At 39.0% G+C, this 22,625-nt stretch overlaps 1 protein-coding gene across 4 annotated transcripts in view; it reads left to right on the top strand.

Annotated features, from left to right (window-relative positions):
- Nucleotides 1–1,672: 1,672 nt before the first annotated feature.
- The window catches only part of Nup153 (nucleoporin 153), a 34,602-nt gene continuing 13,649 nt past the window's right edge, over nucleotides 1,673–22,625 (top strand). For 2 of the 4 annotated variants that reach the window (XM_073976687.1, XM_073976685.1), the window contains exons 1-4: nucleotides 1,673–2,737; nucleotides 12,820–13,185; nucleotides 13,251–13,585; nucleotides 16,719–21,852. In XM_073976687.1, the coding sequence (XP_073832788.1) occupies nucleotides 2,624–2,737; nucleotides 12,820–13,185; nucleotides 13,251–13,585; nucleotides 16,719–21,852 (5,949 nt within the window). In that variant the 5' untranslated portion in view covers nucleotides 1,673–2,623. The remainder of the gene's footprint in view (nucleotides 2,738–12,819; nucleotides 13,186–13,250; nucleotides 13,586–16,718; nucleotides 21,853–22,625) is intronic. The other 2 variants (XM_073976686.1, XM_073976688.1) reach the window with 2 other exon arrangements.

Raw genomic sequence — 22,625 nt, 5'->3', positions numbered from 1 at the left:
AGGGTGCACTCCATTTTCGATCCAAATCACAGCCTTTCATGTAGTGTTTTCGATTGAATTTAAATGCAGTCTAAAGATGCTATAGAATGCAAGCCATTGCAAATATCCCAAAATAAATAAAATACATTGCTTATTGGCGCAAAAAAGAATATTAACTTTATTACATTAACACAAATTATAAAAACTCTCCACTAAATATGATCGTAACTGTGTTTACTTCCTCAGCTCTGCTTTATATGACACCGCAACTGATATTGCTTCATCATCCAAATGGTTTTTCATTTTTCCTCCAACTCCAGTTCAGATTTCCAAAAAAAAACTCCAACTCCACTTCAAAAATAATTTGCGTTTCCTGAATGACAGCAATGTTCGTAACTTTAGTTTGTATTTCTTTATTTTTTTCTTTTTTAACAAATTCTTATAATTTTGGACACTCTTTCTTATGTTCAGAAAAAAAGACTGCGACTTTAGGGATCAACAAATTGGCTTTCTTGGCTAGGGATCTTTAAGCGAGTGCTTCCAAAATGTATCGAGCGGAGTGCATTTTCATAACTCCGTGTGGATGGCATCGAAAGATGTATTGAAATCATAACTCTGCATTGCACTACTTCCAAACTTTATTGCTGGTTATAAGCACAATATATTTGGAGTTTTTAAGGATTTTCAAAGCAAAATTCTGCAAATGTTTGTTCTTTTCTTCTTTTAGAATGCCTCTGCTATAGAAATATGTAAAAATAATGGTAATTTTATTAAAAATTTTGCATGAGTAAAAAGTCGGACGGATATTTGAAATACTTAAGAAAAATGTGCTAGTTATGATTAACTATTGCAGTTTATTCCCGAATTTTAGACAAAAATAGCTAATAACAGTCCTTCTATTAGTTCGACTCAAATTGAAATCGAGTGGATTTCGTAAATGTAAACTTAGCATTATTCCACCATGGTATGTCCCAATTTACATTGGGCGAGTTTACTTGCGGCAATTGTCATTTTGTAGGAGAGAGAGGTGAGGCATATGGTAACCCTAGAAACTGACAATTGCCGCAAGTAAACTCGCCCAATGTAAATTGGGACTATGCACCATGGCACAATAATACAGGTACAACGGCAAAAACAGATGATCTTTATACCAGTTGTCAAAATGCATTATTGTGGATAAAATCACATACAAAATGTAAACAAGCAATTCGCAGCAATACATTATTACCTCTGTTCCTTTACGTGCAAGAATCACTAAGTTTTAACACTTTTTACTCGAAAAGCGTTCCTTTACTTCAGATACCATACAATTCATATGGGAGCAGTTAACAACCTTTACTACTTTTGCCGGTTTTACTATTTTCAAAAGTAAAGGAACAGACTAATTGTGAGCAAATCTGACGTTTTGCGTGATTTGTGGTCTGTTCCTTTACTTTTTAAAATGGTAACGGTGGCAGAAAATGGTAAAAGTGGTAAACTGCTCTCATGTAAATTGTATGCTATTAAAAGTAAGGGAACACTTTACAGGTTAAAAATGGTAAGAAATGGTAAACTCAGGCACGTAAAGGAACAGAGCATTGATGTAACACCTTCTTATTCCACCATGGTATGTACAAAGTCACAAAATCCAGATAACAACCCTGCCGTTGTTTACAGAACTTTGACATTTCAGACATTCGATTTACGTATCCCTATTACAGAAGAGTGAAAGAGACAACACCATCAACGCTCAAGACGTGACTAGTCGTCCCGTTCCGTCAAACCTCTATTGGACGTTTCTGACGTTCCTTTATTTCTTGTTTGTCGTCTTCTTCGTAAAATTTCGTCTTTCACGCGGTTCGTTCGGTCGCTAAAAAAAGACAGATTTTTCTCAATTTACTACTGTTAAATTAAACAAAATTGTAATGAAAACGCGATAATTGTTCTTACGACTAATAAATTATCAATGTGGTTAGTGTTTATCAAAAGAATACCATCAAAAGGTAGATATTTTTTTCGGAATGTTATAGAACCAACAGCAGCATTGAAAAGGCAACGAAATCAAAAAGAAAAAAAAAAATTATTGCAAAAGGTGTGATGAGAGAAGAAAAAAAATGTGGTGGCCCTAAATGAAGTGTGTTTGTGTGTGAATGGCGATTATACTTGCGATGCGTGAGTTTCAAACGGACGACAAAGAAGTAGCAGCAAAGGTTCGAACACAGCAGCAACCAAATCAACCAACAACAACTAGCGAGTTGATACATGCCATTTTAAGTTTAGAACAAATCACTTTATTAAAATAAACTACAGTACATTTCTATTTCTTCGGTGGCAATTTGCTAATTTTATGAAATAAATTAATTTTAGAGAATCAAAAGAAAACTTGAAAAACAACACAAAGTAAGCTAAGCTTTTGTATTTGATATTTTGTTCGGTGTGAAATACGATAGCCAAAAGCAGTGTATTATTGAAGACGCCAAGCTCTAGGGGGTGCGTGGTGAGTTGTGCGTCAACAATAACCTCGTTGCGGTGTATGGGAATTGTGAAAAAAACTAGCTTGTGTTTAAATTTCAACACAAGCAAAAAAATTTAGCAACAATAAAATATTTGCAACAGATATTTCTTGGTGACCAACGCGAACCATTGTGTGGTACCCCACATCAAGATGTCGGATTATGGTCTGGACAATGAAAGTCCACCCCAACAACAACAACACCAGTTTGGAGGTGAAGCAGCACACAATCTTAGTACGGATGATCCTACAAATGCTGCTGATAATGTGAGTACTGTACAACAATAATATTAATATTAAATTCATTGCTTATTCCTCTATTTTGCTTTTCATATGATGGAAACCGTTTTAAAGAGAGAAGAGAATTCCTTATCCTTTAGTGTTAAAAGAGCGTCCGCAAGCAATTTTTCATCTTATGAAATGAATCGTTTGACTTTTGTAAATACCTCGGCAGCGTTGCATGTACACAATACGTTTGTCAAAGTAGTAGTGAAGTCCGACCGAAACGTCTTCATATATGAAAAAAAAAAACAATGGAAAACAAGGTTACATTCTTGATTGTCATCAAAATGGAATGATGGATCATAACAACATTTATTGTTGCATCAAGTTGCAGTGTCAATTTTCAATTTCAATTTATTTACATTTAGTGTTTATTTATTTACAGTGTCTTGTTAGGTAGCATGTCGGGACTTGCTGTAAATTACGTTTACATCCTTGCTGTACCTATTGAGGAGACTATAAGTGAATCTTGAACCTGTAATCTCAACAACAAATGCAACAATTGTTTTACCTTTATGAGATTTGACAAAGAACATCGATATCGTGTTTTAGTTATGGAGGGCATATTAAATTTTCCATTCCGTTTGTAGCACATCAAAGGACTTAAGTCTCGTTTAGGGGCACCTCTCGGATCGGGCTGAAATTTTTACCATAGGTACCATAGGGGACCCAGATCACAACGATATAATATAGCTTTCTGGGTTGGCATAAACTTATAAGACTTGTTTCGTTCATACTTCCCTTGTTATAGGGCCATTATTATATCTTTCCTTTTGCTTAAGGTTCGATTTTAAAAGCCGAAAAATAGAATTGGGCGATTTAAAAAATAAATTTTACATTAATGTTCACTTTTAACTTTATGATAACAAGAAAGCTATAAAAAATCTGTTCACTAAGTCCAAAAAATTAAAAGTAATTTTCTTTAATTTCATCTCATTCTTTGAAACTTGACGTAGTGCAACCGTCAGCATAATTACCATAATTGTGCCGCCTTGAACCAACACGAATCACTTTTCCTAACCTTAAAAAAATAAACAAGTGTCGTTTAGGGGCACCTCTCGGGTAGGGCTGACATTTTTAACGCAGTTAGTCAATGTTATCCTGTAGTGCGATTCTTTAACTCATTTTGGCATATCTTTCCTTTACCGACAGTATTCGGAAAAATATGAAATAATTACCACAGATAGTGCTTTTTATGCTGATTCCAACGCTGTATAATTTTTGTTGGGGAAATGTATACTTCCGGAGATATAGGCCTCTGAAGTTCCGAAAATTCCCTTGTTTAAATGCCGGCTACTTAGAGAAAAATTTTAATTTAAAAGAAAATGTTGTTCCCGTTCCCGAGATTGGCTCCTGTCCATAGGAGAATGTCTCAAATCTCCGGCCGCCTATTAAAAGAAACTTACGATTTTTGAAAAAAATTGCAAACTGTCGGTAAAGGAAATTTGGGTTAAATGTCGTTTAGGGGCACCTCTCGGATCGGGCTGAAATTACAGTAGATAGCTCTTGGCACACTGAACACAACGATATATAGCTTTCCGTGGGGAAGCCCGTACCTCCCGAGATATGGGACTTGACTTTTTTACTTTTATCACCACTCTTTTTAAAACCTATGCAATATGGAACTCGTTTTAAAGCTCACGAAGAGTACTTTCCAATCTTCTTCTTCTTTATTTGCAAATCCGTATTCGGATATTAGCGATCATACAATGTTGATTATTACAGAGTTGTTTGATTGTATATGTATAATAAAATAAAAAAAAAATATTTCATTCAATTATAGCTAGATCTCTATTTCTGGCGGCGCTTAAAAGGCTTGTTTCATCTTGGTGTCCTGTCCATTCCTGAATGTTTTTGATCCATGTTATTTCTCGTCTCCCTCTCGGACGGCGTCCTTCTATTTTGGATCTTATGATAGCTTGGAGGAGATTATATTTTCTGTTTCTCATAAGATGTCCCAAATAAGCAGTTTTTCTCGTTTTTATCATTCTGATCATTTGACTTTCGGTATTCATTCGCCTCAGTACTTCATTATTTGAAATGTGATCTATCCAGGATATCTTTAAGATCCGTCGGTATATCCAAATCTCAAACGAGTGCAGTCTTCTCTCGTCTGCTGCTTTTAGTGTCCATGTTTCTGCCGAGTATAATAGTACTGACCATATGTAGCATTTAACAAATCGTTTTTTTGTTTCCAGAGTTATGTCATGGCTCGTTAATATTTTTCGATACTTAAAAAAAGAGTTTCTTGCCATTTCAATTCGACATTTTATTTCCATTGATGGATCCCAGGTTTCATTAATTTGAACTCCGAGATATTTGAATGTTGAGACTCTTTCTATTGGAGTACCATTGATGCTTAAAAGAGTATTGGATTCGACGCCTCTTCTACTTATAATCATGAACTTTGTCTTTTTTATATTAATTTTTAAGGCATATGACGTACTTGCATGTTCAAGAGCATCTATTAGTTTTTGTAGTCCTGCGAGGCTGCTTGCAATTAGGGTGGTGTCGTCGGCATAACGAATATTGTTTATAATTGTGTTGTTTATTCTTATTCCGATATTTTTCCCACATATTGACTCCTCAAATATTTTTTGAGAGTACAGATTAAACAGAAGGGGCGATAGGATGCACCCCTGCCTTACACCTTTTGAAATTGGAACATTTCCAGTAATTTCACCATCTACTTGAATGTTTGCGGTCTGTTGCCAGTATAGGTTTCTGATGCATTTTATGTCGCTATCCTCTAACCCAATTGAAATCAAAATTTCCATTAATTTGTGGTGGTTGACCGTGTCGAATGCCTTTTCGTAGTCGACAAAACATACGTAGACATCTTTTTGTACATCGCGGCAGTTTTGTATGAGTACATTCAAACTAAGTAGGGCCTCTCGAGTTCCCATGCCTTCCTTGAAACCAAATTGCGTTTTCCCCATATGTGTTTCACATATTGGGTATATGCGCCTATGTATTATCTTTAAAAATATTTTTAGGGCATGACTCATAAGGCATATCAATCTATAATCTCCGCACGTCTTCGCATTGTTTTTCTTGGGAATCATAATAAACGTAGATTTTAGCCAATCTTGAGGGTATTGTCCTGTTTCATAAATTTGGTTGTATAACTTCAACAATAGTTGTGTATTTCTTCCATCTAGTAATTTAAGTAATTCAGATGGGACTTCATCCGGCCCGGTAGCTTTGTTGTTTTTCATTGAATTTATGGCCACATCTAATTCGCTTTCTGTAATGCGTCTTCCCCCAAAATTGGCTTCTCCATCAGTGCTATGCATTTCGGTTCTTGCGGTATCTGTGAAAAGACTTCTAACATATTTTTCCCAGTGTTTTTTCTTTTCTGCAGTTTCATATATGGCTGTATTATTCTCATCGAAAATAAATGTAGATGATCTTTTTGAATATATTCCAGATGCCTCTTTTAACTTTTTGTGGAGATTGAAATCGTCATGTAAGATTTGGAGTCTTTCAATTTCCTGGCACTGTTTGTTTAATTGCGCATTTTTTGCGGCACGAGTTGCGACTTTTATTTCTTGATTAATTTCCCAATATCTTTCATAGTTTGAATTCTTATGTTTGCTCCTTTCTATGCGAAGTGCGCGTATCTCGTCGGTCATCCATGTGTCCTCTCTTTTAGATGTTGTGGTTCCAAGGATATTGCTGGTTATAGTATTTATGGAATTTTTTACATTGTTCCATAAGGTCTCGACATCATCTCCATCAATATGTTGTAGTCCTGCATTAAGGTGATCTTTCATGGATTGTTTAGTGGAAGGATCGTTTAATTTTTGAATGTTAACTCTTCGCTTTGGTGTTTTCTTTCGGATAGTAGTTAGCTTTATCTGTAATTTCACTAACAGAAGATTATGGTCCGAGGGAACATCAGCTCCTGGATACGTAGAACATTTATTTATGCAGGAGGAATATCGCCTATTTATTAAAATGTAGTCAATTTGGTTTCTAACAATGTTTCTGTTATTGTCTTGTGGCGATTTCCAGGTGTAAAGTCGTCTTGGATGGAGGCGAAACATAGTATTAGCAACCTTAAAACTGTGTTCTTGACAGAATTGTATTAGTCGTTCTCCTCTTTCATTCCGTTGTCCTAAGCCAAATTTTCCGGTGATTCCGGTTGTTTCTTCTTGCCCAACTTTAGCATTAAAATCTCCCTGGATTATTGTAATATCGTGTGGTTTTGTCATCTTTAATAAATTTTCAACGTCGTAATAAAACTTTTCCAATTCATCATTATCGCTATCACTTGTAGGTGCATATACTTGTATTATGTTCATGTTTATTGGTTTTGCAGATATTTTTATCATCATCGCCCTATCAGAAATTGGAACATATCCAGTGACACGGGTCGCTATGTGGCTTTTTACTATAATAGCAACGCCCTTTCTATGAATTCCCTCTCTATTTCCGGAATGATAAATTTTTACGTTCTGGGAAATAAATTCCGCATCCTCCACCCACCACGTTTCACTGATACCCAGGATATCAATTTGTAGTCTTCCCATTTCGCTTATGGTGTTGTCTAGTTTTCCAAGCTCATAAAGACTTCTCACATTCCAAGTTCCTATTCTAAGTCTGGTTTTGGTTTTACCTCCGGGGATTCTTAGCACCCTCTGATTGCCGGAGACTGAGGGCCGTAGGTTATTTTCTGTATTCATTGTAATTGTATGATTTTTCTAGGCATTATACTTCAGTGGTTTGCCGAGGCCTTCTGAAGGGTTTAGAGTTTTCCGTCTCCGTATTCAGCCGCTCCTCCTGGAGTTCAGACGCTGTTTGCTGCCGCCAATCCTTTGGTCAGACGCTGCCATTTTCCATTTTTTTCTTTTGGTTCGCCCCGCATATTTTATTTCTGCGGTACCCGCCATATCTGATGAGCGTTCCCCTATCCACCACCTGGGGAGGCGTCCGATGGGAGAGAAAAAAAGGAAGAAAAAAAAATAACTCCGCACGGACGTACTTTCCAATGCCGCCATTAATTAAAAATGGTAATTACATTTTCTAATAATAATTTATTAAGTTATTATTGGGCTACACGATCAAAACTCTCTTTTAAATTGAAAGTGTTCTTAAGTATCTTAAGTGTTCTTAAGATTATCTTCTATGGGCAATGACAAAAGTGGGCTACGCGATCAAAACTCTCTTTTAAATTGAAAGTGTTCTTAAGTAGCCGGCCTTCGGCCGGGGATTTAAGACTTTCTTCTATGGACAATGACAAAAGTGGGCTACGGAAACAAAACTTTTTTTGTAAATTTAAAGTTTCCTAAGTAGCCGGCTTTGAACCGGAATTTAATGCATTCTCCTATAAACATATTGCCCACGTTAGAAATGTAAAATGTCAAGACCCATATCTCGGGAAGTATGGACTTCCTCCAGGAAAATTATATATCGTTGTATTCAGGATGCCAAGGACTATTTAATGTAAAAATTTCAGCCCGATCCGAGAGGTGCCCCTAAACGACATTAAGGCTTTCCATGAAAGCTTCAGAAATATTACGGAAACTCTCTACGAACAACTATCACAACTGCCAATTAAATTCTTTTAGGCTATGAGGTTTCCATTTCCGGCTCAAGTCCTACCATTTGTGGAGGATATAAATTACGACTCATTATCTGGACATGCCTGTGAAGTTATATTGGAAATTGTATTGGAAAAATTAATTTTTAGCAAAGGCGCAAACCATTCACAGGGTGACTCAGAGAAAACATATTTAACTAAAATTGGAGAACAAATTGAATCGCAAATTATAATTTATGGTCATAACTATTAAAATAACGGTAAAGTATAAACAATTCTGAACAAAATGAATGAAGGAGGCATAAATACGTGTTTAATATATATCAAAGAGCTGTATTGAAAAAGACACTGAACAGAACAGCCCATTGTGCAAAAACTATAAAAGATGGGCGGACGAAACTTGGCTTAAATTAAAGGCCTCTTGAATAGCTATCAGCCCATATATAGGTTTTATCCGAAATCAATTTCTGAGATCTGCATTTTTGCGATCTACCTTGGGCCCACCTATGAAAAAGACACTAAACAGAACAGCCCATTGTGCAAAAACTATAAAAGATGGGCGGACGAAACTTGGCTTAAATTAAAGGCCTCTTGAATAGCTATCAGCCAATATATAGATTTTATCCGAAATCAATTTCAGAGATCTGCATTTTTGCGATCTACCTTGGGCCCACCTATGAAAAAGACACTAAACAGAACAGCCCATTGTGCAAAAACTATAAAAGATGGGCGGACGAAACTTGGCTTAAATTAAAGGCCTCTTGAATAGCTATCAGCCAATATATAGATTTTATCCGAAATCAATTTCAGAGATCTGCATTTTGCGATTTACCTTATGCCCAATTTACCTTTTTGCACAATGGGCTGTTCTGTTTAGTGTCTTTTTCATAGGTGGGCCCTAAGGTAAATCGCAAAACGCAGATCTCTGAAATTGATTTCGGATAAAATCTATATATTGGCTGATAGCTATTCAAGAGGCCTTTAATTTAAGCCAAGTTTCGTCCGCCCATCTTTTATAGTTTTGGCACAGTGGGCTATTATGTCAAGTGTATATTTCAGAGGTGGGCCCAAGGTAAATCGCAAAATGCAGATATCTGAAATTGATTTCGGATAAAACCTATATATGGGCTGATAGCTATTCAAGAGGCCTTTAATTTAAGCCAAGTTTCGTCCGCCCATCTTTTATAGTTTTTGCACAATGGGCTGTTCTGTTTAGTGTCTTTTTCATAGGTGGGCCCTAAGGTAAATCGCAAAACGCAGATCTCTGAAATTGATTTCGGATAAAATCTATATATTGGCTGATAGCTATTCAAGAGGCCTTTAATTTAAGCCAAGTTTCGTCCGCCCATCTTTTATAGTTTTTGCACAATGGGCTGTTCTGTTTAGTGTCTTTTTCATAGGTGGGCCCAAGGTAGATCGCAAAAATGCAGATCTCTGAAATTGATTTCGGATAAAACCTATATATGGGCTGATAGCTATTCAAGAGGCCTTTAATTTAAGCCAAGTTTCGTCCGCCCATCTTTTATAGTTTTGGAACAGTGGGCTATTATGTTCAGTATATATTTCATAGGTGGGCCCAAGGTAGATCGCAAAATGCAGATCTCTGAAATTGATTTCGGATAAAACCTATATATGGGCTGATAGCTATTCAAGAGGCCTTTAATTTAAGCCAAGTTTCGTCCGCCCATCTTTTATAGTTTTTGCACAATGGGCTGTTCTGTTTAGTGTCTTTTTCATAGGTGGGCCCAAGGTAGATCGCAAAAATGCAGATCTCAGAAATTGATTTCGGATAAAACCTATATATGGGCTGATAGCTATTCAAGAGGCCTTTAATTTAAGCCAAGTTTCGTCCGCCCATCTTTTATAGTTTTTGCACAATGGGCTGTTCTGTTTAGTGTCTTTTTCATAGGTGGGCCCAAGGTAGATCGCAAAACGCAGATCTCTGAAATTGATTTCGGATAAAATCTATATATTGGCTGATAGCTATTCAAGAGGCCTTTAATTTAAGCCAAGTTTCGTCCGCCCATCTTTTATAGTTTTGGCACAGTGGGCTATTATGTCAAGTGTATATTTCAGAGGTGGGCCCAAGGTAAATCGCAAAATGCAGATATCTGGAATTGATTTCGGATAAAACCTATATATGGGCTGATAGCTATTCAAGAGGCCTTTAATTTAAGCCATGTTTCGTCCGCCCATCTTTTATAGTTTTTGCACAATGGGCTGTTCTGTTTAGTGTCTTTTTCATAGGTGGGCCCTAAGGTAAATCGCAAAACGCAGATCTCTGAAATTGATTTCGGATAAAATCTATATATTGGCTGATAGCTATTCAAGAGGCCTTTAATTTAAGCCAAGTTTCGTCCGCCCATCTTTTATAGTTTTTGCACAATGGGCTGTTCTGTTTAGTGTCTTTTTCATAGGTGGGCCCTAAGGTAAATCGCAAAACGCAGATCTCTGAAATTGATTTCGGATAAAATCTATATATTGGCTGATAGCTATTCAAGAGGCCTTTAATTTAAGCCAAGTTTCGTCCGCCCATCTTTTATAGTTGTTGCACAATGGGCTGTTCTGTTTAGTGTCTTTTTCATAGGTGGGCCCAAGGTAGATCGCAAAAATGCAGATCTCTGAAATTGATTTCGGATAAAACCTATATATGGGCTGATAGCTATTCAAGAGGCCTTTAATTTAAGCCAAGTTTCGTCCGCCCATCTTTTATAGTTTTGGAACAGTGGGCTATTATGTTCAGTATATATTTCATAGGTGGGCAAAAGGTAGATCGCAAAATGCAGATCTCTGAAATTGATTTCGGATAAAACCTATATATGGGCTGATAGCTATTCAAGAGGCCTTTAATTTAAGCCAAGTTTCGTCCGCCCATCTTTTATAGTTTTTGCACAATGGGCTGTTCTGTTTAGTGTCTTTTTCATAGGTGGGCCCAAGGTAGATCGCAAAAATGCAGATCTCAGAAATTGATTTCGGATAAAACCTATATATGGGCTGATAGCTATTCAAGAGGCCTTTAATTTAAGCCAAGTTTCGTCCGCCCATCTTTTATAGTTTTTGCACAATGGGCTGTTCTGTTTAGTGTCTTTTTCATAGGTGGGCCCAAGGTAGATCGCAAAAATGCAGATCTCTGAAATTGATTTCGGATAAAACCTATATATGGGCTGATAGCTATTCAAGAGGCCTTTAATTTAAGCCAAGTTTCGTCCGCCCATCTTTTATAGTTTTGGCACAGTGGGCTATTATGTCAAGTGTATATTTCAGAGGTGGGCCCAAGGTAAATCGCAAAATGCAGATATCTGAAATTGATTTCGGATAAAACCTATATATGGGCTGATAGCTATTCAAGAGGCCTTTAATTTAAGCCAAGTTTCGTCCGCCCATCTTTTATAGTTTTGGCACAGTGGGCTATTATGTCAAGTGTATATTTCAGAGGTGGGCCCAAGGTAAATCGCAAAATGCAGATATCTGGAATTGATTTCGGATAAAACCTATATATGGGCTGATAGCTATTCAAGAGGCCTTTAATTTAAGCCAAGTTTCGTCCGCCCATCTTTTATAGTTTTTGCACAATGGGCTGTTCTGTTTAGTGTCTTTTTCATAGGTGGGCCCTAAGGTAAATCGCAAAACGCAGATCTCTGAAATTGATTTCGGATAAAATCTATATATTGGCTGATAGCTATTCAAGAGGCCTTTAATTTAAGCCAAGTTTCGTCCGCCCATCTTTTATAGTTTTTGCACAATGGGCTGTTCTGTTTAGTGTCTTTTTCATAGGTGGGCCCTAAGGTAAATCGCAAAACGCAGATCTCTGAAATTGATTTCGGATAAAACCTATATATGGGCTGATAGCTATTCAAGAGGCCTTTAATTTAAGCCAAGTTTCGTCCGCCCATCTTTTATAGTTTTGGAACAGTATATATATTTCATAGGTGGGCCCAAGGTAGATCGCAAAAATGCAGATCTCTGAAATTGATTTCGGATAAAATCTATATATTGGCTGATAGCTATTCAAGAGACCTTTAATTTAAGCCAAGTTTCGTCCGCCCATCTTTTATAGTTTTGGCACAATGGGCTGTTCTGTTCAGTGTCTTTTTCAATACAGCTCTTTGATATATATTAAACACGTATTTATGCCTCCTTCATTCATTTTGTTCAGAATTGTTTATACTTTACCGTTATTTTAATAGTTATGACCATAAATTATAATTTGCGATCAAATTTGTTCTCCAATTTTAGTTAAATATGTTTTCTCTGAGTCACCCTGTGAATGGTTTGCGCCTTTGCTAAAAATTAATTTTTATAATATAATTTCCAATATAACTTCACAGGCATTATCTGGACTTATTTTTATTCTCAGCTTTTTCTGGTTCATTCCCATCAAAGGTTTTTCTTCTAACCATGAGAAGTTTCCCACTCACCAATATTTTGTTACACTGTGTAATAATTTGATTTTTATTATTAACTATGTAAATTCCATCTTCTTCCATTAATGCCCCTCTTACTTTTATCTCTTTCTCTCTAGTCAATAATTGGAAAAGTCAAATCCCGAGTATCCAGCATATTACCAAATCGTCTATCAAAATGGTTTTCACCATCAACCAAAGGAGGAGGAGGACGTAATGATGAATTAAACGGTAGTATATCCTCCTCCGGTAATAAGGCCCGTAGAAGGCGACGTTTTGAATTCGATGAAGATGAATATGAACAAGATGAACATTCAGAGGCGGAAGATGAGGAGGGCGAAGGTGAGGAAGATGATGACGATGAAAGTCAAAATAGTGAAGAAGATTATGCAGGAGCAGCAGCAACAACAACAACAAGGACGTCAACAGCCAAAACAACACATGATCGACAACCGCCGGCTAAAAGAAGTCGCCTCAATGTTGATGTAAGTTTTTTTGATATATTTTTTATCTTCCTTAATGCTAATCATTTTGTTTCCTCTACCTTAAGGTAAGAGATACATCTCTTATTGCACCACGACGTCCATTGGTATCATCTACACCAGCCGTAACAAGCAGTTCATATTCTCGTAATTCAATTGGTGGTGGTTTAATTGGTTCCAGCGGCGTTTCACGTTCATCCTATCAACGTTTCACCCATATGAATTTATACGCCAATCAAAGTAAAAAAGAACCAGCCTATAATTTTGGCCAGCATGAACGAGAGACTGGCAATGCAACGCCAAAAATCAATACCAATATTATTGATTTAGTATCGAATCCACCTAATGAAGCTGAAGATAAAATCATTAGTCAATCGAATGTTTATGCTCGTACGGGTATAAGGTAAGAACAGGAACTTTTGGCCATTCGTGTGGTCTTCTAACATATAAGTCAATTTGTTTGCATAGATGACAATTTGAAAGACTTGTACACCATTTGATGATATTTTTACATAGAAGGCTAGTGGATGGTCTTCTTACGTAGAAGGCTATTGGATGATCTTCATACATAGAATTGTTTTTTTTTCTTTTTTGGTATTCTCAAATAGAAGGAAACGAAAAACCGGGAAATCCTTTCCATTACCGACCCAACGCAGAAAATTATGAAAAAATTACCACAGATAGTGCTTTTTATCCCGATTCCAACCATGCATTGCATTTGTTGCGGAAATGTATACTTCCCGAGATATGGGCCTCAAAAGATCCACAAAGGCCCTAACGGGATTTAAGACTTCTCCTATGGACAGGTGCAAATCTCGTGAATGGGAACGAAATTTTCTTTTAAATTAGATATTTTTCTCTCAATAACCGTCCTTCAGTCGGGATTTAAGACTTTCTCCTATGGGCAGGTGCAAATCTCGGGAATGGGAACACAATTTTCTTATATATTGGATATTTTTCTCTATTTGTGGTACCCCCTAAGCTAGACTCGTTCCTTTAAAATGTCAACAATCCCACCTTTTTATACCCTCAGCCTTTAGTCTAGAAAGGGTATATACACTTTCATACGGGCAAAATGTGCCTCATCGAAATAATGGTTTTAGACCCCAAGTATGTTTGGACGACATGTGTTTCAGACAATTTGGAGTTGATTTAGCCATGTCCGTCCGTCTGTCTGTCTGGCAGGCTGGTGCGCACGATAACTCTCGAACGGAGCAACCGATTCGGTTTAATGGCTTTCGTAATATTTTGCTCAAACTTAGTTTAAGTTCGAAAATGGGCTATATCGATCCACTCCTTTCGGTACCTCCCCCCCAAAAGTTCGAAAAAAAAACTCTTGAAGGGAGTAACCGATTTGGTCCATACTTTGCCCATCGTGAAATGTGTACTATACTTGGATAAGGTTTGAATATGGGCCCAATCGGTGCACTCCTTCGGGTACCTCCCTCACAAAATTTCGGAAAAGTTCAGTTTAGGGCCATCTCTGGAATCGCTTTGATTTTTGTTTTAGCAACTTGTATTCACTGCCCTCCATACAACGGCACAAGTTTCATCAGGCGCAAGTCCATACTTGCTGAGAAAATAGCCTGAAATTTGCAAAAACCCCCTACGACGCCGTGTGAAGTGGTTGGAGCGCAAGATAACTCTCGAACGGATGAACCGATTCGGTTTAAATTTTGGCTTTCGTAATATTTTGCCCAAACTTAGTTAAAGTTCCAAGATGGGCTATATCGGTCCACTCCTTTCGGGTACCTCCCCCACAAAAGTTCGAAATGTTCGGAAAATTTTTGCGCACTATAACTCTTGAAGGGAGTAACCGATTTGGTCCATACTTTGCCCATCGTGAAATGTGTACTATACTTGGATAAGGTTTCAATATGGATCCAATCGGTGCACTCCTTCGGGTACCTCCAAACACAAAATTTCGGAAAAGTTCAGTTTAGGGCCATCTCTCGAATCGATTTGAATTTTGTTTTAGCAACTTGTATTCACTGCCTTCCATACAACGGTACAAGTTTCATCAGGGGCAAGTCCATACTTGCTGAGAAAATAGCCTGAAAGTTGCAAAAACCCCCTACGACGCCGTGTGAAGTGGTTGGAGCGCAAGATAACTTTGCCATTTCGGTTGAAAATTTGGCCTTAGTAATATTTTGTCCAAACATAGTTTAAGTTTGAAGATAAGCCGTAACGGTCCACTCCATCAGGTACCTCCCCCACAAAAGTTCAAAAATGTGCGGAAAATTTTTTCGTACGGTAAATCTTGAAGGGAGTGGCCGAATCGGTCTATACTTTACACATCCTAATATATCTACCAGATTTAGATCGGGTACCTCCCACACAAAATTTCGGATAAGTTCAGTTTAGGACCTGCTCTCGAATCGCTTTGATTTTTGTTGCAACAAGTGGTATTCACTTCCCCCCATACGACGGTACAAGTTTCATCAGGGGCAAGTCCATACTTCCTGAGAAAATGACCGGAAAGGTGCCAAAAGCCCCTATGACACCTTGTGCTGTGGTTGGAGCGCAAGATAACTCTCGAAAGGATCTGGCGATTCGGTCCAAAATTTGGCCTTCGAAATATTTTATCAAAACATAGTTTAAATTCGAAGATGGGCTATATTGGTCCACTCTTTCAGGTACCTCCCCCACAAAACTTCCAAAATGTTCGGAAAAATTTTGCGCACGATAACTCTTGAAGGGAGTGACCGATGTAATCTATACTTTGCACATCCTAATATATCTACCAGATATAGATCAAGTTCGAATATGGACTATATTTGTCTACTCCTTCTGGTACCTCTCACACAAAATTTTGGATAAGTTCACTTTTGGACCTGCTCTCGAATCACTTTGGTTTTTGTTGAAGCTATTTGCATTCGCTACCTCCATTACGACGGTAAAAGTTTTATGGGGCAAGTCCATATTTCTTGGGAAAACAGCCTGATAACTCTCGAACTGTTCAACCGATTTGGTCCTACATTTGAAGACGTCATATTATATCATGGGCAATACCGGTCCACAACTTTCGGTACTTCTCCCCAATATTTAAAAATATCACTAAAATGCTAGGACGATATCACAATGGGGCAACCAATTTGGTCCAAACTTTGGATCTCAAATATTTTATCAAAATTTAGTTTAACTTCTAAAATGGTCCATATCGGTCCTCCCCAAGGGTACGTGCCCTACAAAAGTTCAACATTTGTGTCTTAGTGAAGTTAATTCCTAATCCATATTTTTGTCGGCAAGTTCAAATGTCCAAAAAGGGCCACAAAATTCTGAAGAGACCTTAAATACATTCGATCCGTCCGGAGGTGAAAGTTTCGCTTCACATTGGCTGAGGGTATATCTCTGTCGGCAATGCCGATTGATACTTTTTTACTTGTTTTTTATAAAATTCAATTTAATTGCCTCCTTCTATGGATCATAATTTGATGATATTCTTGTATTGAAGACCAAGTAGATAACCTTTACATAACCCTTACTGCTCCACATTTCTTCCATAAACTAATTCCTTTTCTTTTCTTCACCTTTAGCTCACGCAGAAGTTTAAATATACCATCATCCATGTCGTCATCTTCCGCATCACGTTTGGGAGGAGCAGAGCGTATTATGGCCACTGTAAGCCATTTGAAACGACAATCATTGGCAGGCGGTATAAAAACAACAACAACATCAGAAACACTATCCACCTCAATTGTTGGTGGTGTTCCTCCGAGACGTACATCAACTACCATACATGAAGTAAAAGATGCCGATGAACAATGCGAAAGGCAAAGAGGAGATGATGGCGATGATGATGACGCCAACAATGATCTGTGCGAAAAGAGTTTGCTTAAGCATAATGGTCAATTTAATGAGGAAACAAACGAATTACACAAAAAGTTGAAAAGACAACGGCAACACATCAATGGTTCTTCTGGTTGTGGTGGTGGTGGTGATGATATACCCGAAGAAAACGAAGCAATTCTTTTGGACAGCGCCTCGGAAAGTGGAGAAAGTGGTGTAGGCGAAATGTCGAAAATCAAAACAAAAGAACGCAACACAACTGGACTATTCAATATGTTGGGAACTGGTGGTGGTGGTGGTGGAACAACACGCAACAGCAGCAGAACTTCATCATTTGGTAATGGTTTGAATTTCTATTCACATCTCGAGGGTAGAAAATCATTATTCAACACCGCTGCTGGTGGCCAAGGCGGCCACCACACTAGCGGCATGTCAAATCAATTAAATACCTCTACATTATCTTTGACATCCTTAAATCGTCGACAATTTAATGCCTCCATCTATGGCAGCACCTCGGCATTAAGTGACAGCCGTCTACTCAACACCTTTTCACCATTCTATAAGGGAAAGACAACTTATGGTGGTGCTGCAGCATATAATAAATATACGGCCGGTGCAGGCGCCAGTGCTGTACGTATAACACCCACTCTAATTAGGCCAACATCAAGTCTTTCATCAACACTATCATCATCCAGTACTTCGTTGGCCACCAATCAAGCCAACTCTCTGCAAATGGGAGAAATGTCATCGACCGCCAAGAGAATATTGGATTTAATTAGTGATTTTGCCACACCTCTCAGTGAGGCTAAGAAAATGGCTAGTAATATTAAAACAAATGCAGCTGCAGGTCAACAAATGCCACCTCAAGCAAAGGGTCGCCTCAATGAAAGTGATTTGAATATGTCAAGGGCAATGCGTTTGTCACAGGTACGGACACCCTATTCAAGGCCGGCGGTTATTTTACAACCATCGGGTAATGCAAATTGTGTAAAGGGTAACAACAGTAGTGGACTAATGCCACCGGTAAAAGAGTTGCAGGTGCCAACAATGTCCCAACTGCTGCAAATGAAGAAACTACAAAATACCACAGAAAGGGCTCGGAATATTGCAAGGAACACCACAGCTACCAACAATGCTGAATCAACAGAATACACACTACCACCATCGGCAGCTGCAGCAGCGACAACAACAACAGTGAGCAGAGATAATAACTCGAAAGCTTCGTCAACTGGTGAAGGAGGTGAACAAAGGGGGGAACTGCAACAACAGCAGCAAAAACATACAAATAAAATTAAAAACAAAGTAACAGCAACTGCACGTGCTTCAGCCGCCTCAAAGGACTTGTTGGATGAAGCTCCGCCTCCTTCAGTTAATTTACCCAATATTGCATTTCCACTTATGCAATCTGTGCCCAAATTTGATATATCTTTCTCAAAGGCCACAACAACAACATCGACTACATCCACATCATTGGCAACCGCCGGTGGCAAGGAATTGGAAAAGAAATCCCCATCCTCAATTGCCACAAGTCAAAATGCATTTATTAAAAAACCAATTTCAAATACTACAACAACAACAAACTTCAATACACCCACGTCATTTGGTAGCCCAGTGACAGCTGGTGATAAGAAGGAAAATGTTAAACCCAACAATAACTCTGGCGTTAACTCCAACACCACAACAAAAACTAATTTCAAATTTTCCGAACCCCTGGTCGTTAAAGGGTTAAATACACCAACACAAAATATTACACCCACAAATCTTGATATCTATAAATTCAGTCCTCCCCTAGATGTCACATTGTCGATGACACCTAAAACCACAAAATCAATACAACAACAACAACCACAACAACCTCAACTTAAAAGCGGATCCTGTTTAGATGCACTAAGTAAACCATTTACAGTGGCCAGCAGCAGCAGCAGTAGTACAGTTACGGAAACAAAACCCTTATCCCAAACATTTGGCAATCAATTTAAAAAGACCAGCAATGAATGGGAATGCGACACGTGTATGATTAGAAACAAAGAGTCGGCAAGTAAATGTGTGGCCTGTGAAACGCCCAGGAAGGGAGCAACAACTGCTACAGCGACGACCACAGCCAATACTTCCACATTCAGTTTTGGAGCAAACAACACGTCGTCATCATCGTCGACAAACACATTTGGCCAACAATTCAAGAAATCCTCCAGTGAATGGGAATGCGATATGTGTATGATACGCAACAAGGACACCAGTGCCAAGTGTGTGGCATGTGAAACTCCTCGTAAGGGTGGAACAACACCAGCTTCGTCTTCTATGCCACCACCACCAGCAATTAAGAACACCTTTGGTGATGCATTCAAGCCCAAGTCTGGAAACTGGGAATGCTCCACCTGTATGATTAGCAATAAAAGTGAAGCCAACGAATGTGTGGCCTGTCAAACAAAGAAACCAGGTTCCAGCAGCAGCAGCAGTAGTAGTAGCAGTAACTTGGCCACTTCATCCACAAGTTCATTTAAATTTGGATTTTCGTCGCCACAAATTACCGCAAGCACGCCTGTGGTCTCTGCTCCTGATGCTGGCTTTAAAAGCCTTGCAGCTCAACAGAAAGCCTCAAAATGGGAATGCGATGCCTGCATGACACGCAATGATGCAGAGCGTACAAAATGTGCTTGCTGTGATCAACCAAAGCCTGGTTCGACAAGTAACGAAAGTTCCTCGTCATCATCATCCACGTCAACGACAAAGTTTACCTTTGGTGCAACAGCAGCGGCTAAATTCAGCTTTGGTTTTGGACCAAACGCCAATGCTCCAAAGGAAGAGGAACTAAGAAAGGATGATAAGACTAGCGGAATTGCAGTCACAGCCGCAACTACTAAATCAAGTAACACACTACCAGCCAGCGGCGGGTTTCAATTTGGTATCAAGCCAACAACAACAACCACATTTGGCTTTGGAGCAGGACAAGAAAGTAAAAAAGATGAAACAGATACTGCAAAGACAACAACTAAATCATCTGTGTCTTCAAGTTCTACAACAGCAGTGGCAGGTTTTAAGTTTGGTGCTACACCACCAAGCACCACCACCTCCAGCAGCACTACCGCCATTGATACCACGAAAAAGTCCGAGGTTTCTACTTCAACGGCTACAACGTTCTCCACATCTGGTTTTTCGTTTGGTCTTAAGCCAACCACAACATCAACATCTAGCACTGTTCCCGCAGCAGCGACCAGTTCACCAAGTGTCAAATTTAATTTGCAACCAGCCGTGGGTTCCTCAACTTCCGCCACCACCAGCACCACCACCCTACTACCATCTTCTACTTCATTATCTGCAACAACAACAACGACAGGAGCAACAGCGCCGGCGCCAACATTTAGTTTTGGTAGCTCCACAGCTGCTTCTTCAACAACACAAGGCTTTAGTTTTGGTAATTTAACAAAGAAATCCGACAGCGGCGAAAAGGAATGTAAATCCACAACAGAAGGATTTGCCGCCTTTAAGGCACCCACCACATCAGCTGTGTCTTCAACAACAACCACACCCACAACTGGATTTGTGTTTGGTTCAAGCTCCAAACCTGCCAGTACAACAACAGCAGCAGCAGCAACTCCGACATCTACAACATTGTCATCGGCGGCGACAACAACTGCGGCCGTTAAACCAATGTTTAGCTTTGGATCATCATCAACAACTACAGCATCAGGCACTGGTGGCGATTCCACAGCTAGTCAAAAAATGCCGGCTCCCAGTGGTTTTGGAGGTTTCACTTTTGGTAGCAGCAGCAGCAATTCAAATACACCTGCACCTGCTCTTGGTGGTGGTAAAACACTTTTCGGTTCAGCGGCAGCAGCAGCAACACCCTCACCAGCCGCCACAGCTGCCTCCTCAACATCTCTAAATTCAAGTACAAAACCTGCCGGTGCCACAACAACAACAAATGTATTTGGCTCATTTGGTGGTACTTCAGGTTCAACTGCTAGTGCGACACCAACATTTGGTTCCTTGCCTGCTGCAAATCCTGCCAATAACTCAACCACGGTTAGTTCCTCCACCACCACCAACACGCCAACATTTGGTTCATTTGGTAGTGGAAATGCTTCCGCAACAACAAGCCAAGCTTCGACAACAACAAATGTCTTTGGTTCATTTGGTGGAAATAAACCCATTGCCCCTGTGTTCGGTAGTGTGGCCGCCAATACTAGTAGCAACAGTGGGGCAACGGGTGCAGCAAAACCTTTTGTCTTTGGATCAAATCCATCCTCAACCACAGAAACTGCAAATGCTTCCTCTGCGGCAAACAGCGCTGCTCCCGCTACAGCGGGTGGTACTACATGGCCTAAAACAAGTTTTGTTTTCGGTTCATCAGCGTCTTCACCAGCAGCAGCTGCAAATAGCAATACCACTGATCAGACTAAACAAACCACATCATCGGTATTTGGTGCATTTGGTAGTGCAGCAAATAGTTCAAATCAACAGCAGACCACATCGATATTTGGTAATCCAATTGGTGGTTCCACTACAACGCCAAACACAAATCCACCACCTGTTTTTGGTGCAGCAGCTGCTGCAGCGACCTCAACAAACAACACCAGCACTAATCTGTTTGCTGTCAATTCTGCACCCGCACCTGCCACCACCAGTTTATTTGGTGCAAATCCTAGTGGTAGTGCAGCAACACCAGCCCCAGCCTTTGGATCATCACCATTTGGCGGTTCTGCATCATCGACAAGTGCCACACCAACATTTGGTAGTACAGCTGTAACCGGTTCAGCTACATTTGGTGGCTTTGGAGCAGCGGCGGCAAATACAACGGAAATCAAGAAACCCGAACCAGCGTTCAATTTTTCAGCACAGTCAACACAGCAACAACAACAGCAGCAGCAACAGAATACAAGTGTAAGTAGATGAGAGAAATGAAATAGGGAGAGAGAGAGAGAAAAGTAATAGTGAGAGAGATAGAGAAAGAGAGTGAAATAAATTATAATAAGTCTCTTGATAAAAGACCTTCCATCGATATCCTTGAGGAGAGGACTTTTGAATAATATACCACCATGACCTTGAAGAAAAAGAAAGATTTTTATTAAGTGCCCTATAAGGAAAGATCTTCAATAGGTCCACTTTGGAGAAAAATAATCAAGAGGTCCGCTATTGAAGGAAGAACTTCTATAGGTCCCCTATTGAAGAAAGATTTTTAATAGGTCCCCTGTTGAAGGAAAATCGTCAGTGTGTCCCCTATTGAAGGAAAATCTTCAATAGGTCTCCTATTGAAGGTAGATCTTCAATTGAAGGAAAATCTTTAATACGTCTCCTATAGAATGTAGATCTTCAATAGGTCTCCTATTAACGAAAATCTTCCTCTATTGAAGGAAGATCTTCAATACGACCCCTATTGAAGGAAGATCTTCCATAGATCTCTTATTGATGGAAGATTTTCAATAGCTCCCCTATTGAAGGAAGATTTTCAATAGTTCCTCCATTGAAGGAAGATTATCAATAGTTTCTCTGTTGCAGGAAAATCATCAATAGGTCACCTCTCGAATGAAGATCTTCAATAGTCCCCTATTGAAGAATGATCTTAAATAGGCCCCCCTATCGAAGGTAGATCTTCAATGGGTCTCCTATTGAAGGAAGATTTGCCATAGGTCCCCTATTGTAAGAAGAAGATCTTC

This window comes from Musca autumnalis, unplaced genomic scaffold, assembly GCF_047663935.1.
Source record: "Musca autumnalis isolate F117 unplaced genomic scaffold, ASM4766393v1 scaffold_3, whole genome shotgun sequence".
Taxonomy (NCBI): Eukaryota; Metazoa; Arthropoda; class Insecta; order Diptera; family Muscidae; genus Musca; species Musca autumnalis.
Note: the sequence above shows the minus strand (reverse complement) of the source record. Positions and strands in the feature narration are given on the sequence as shown.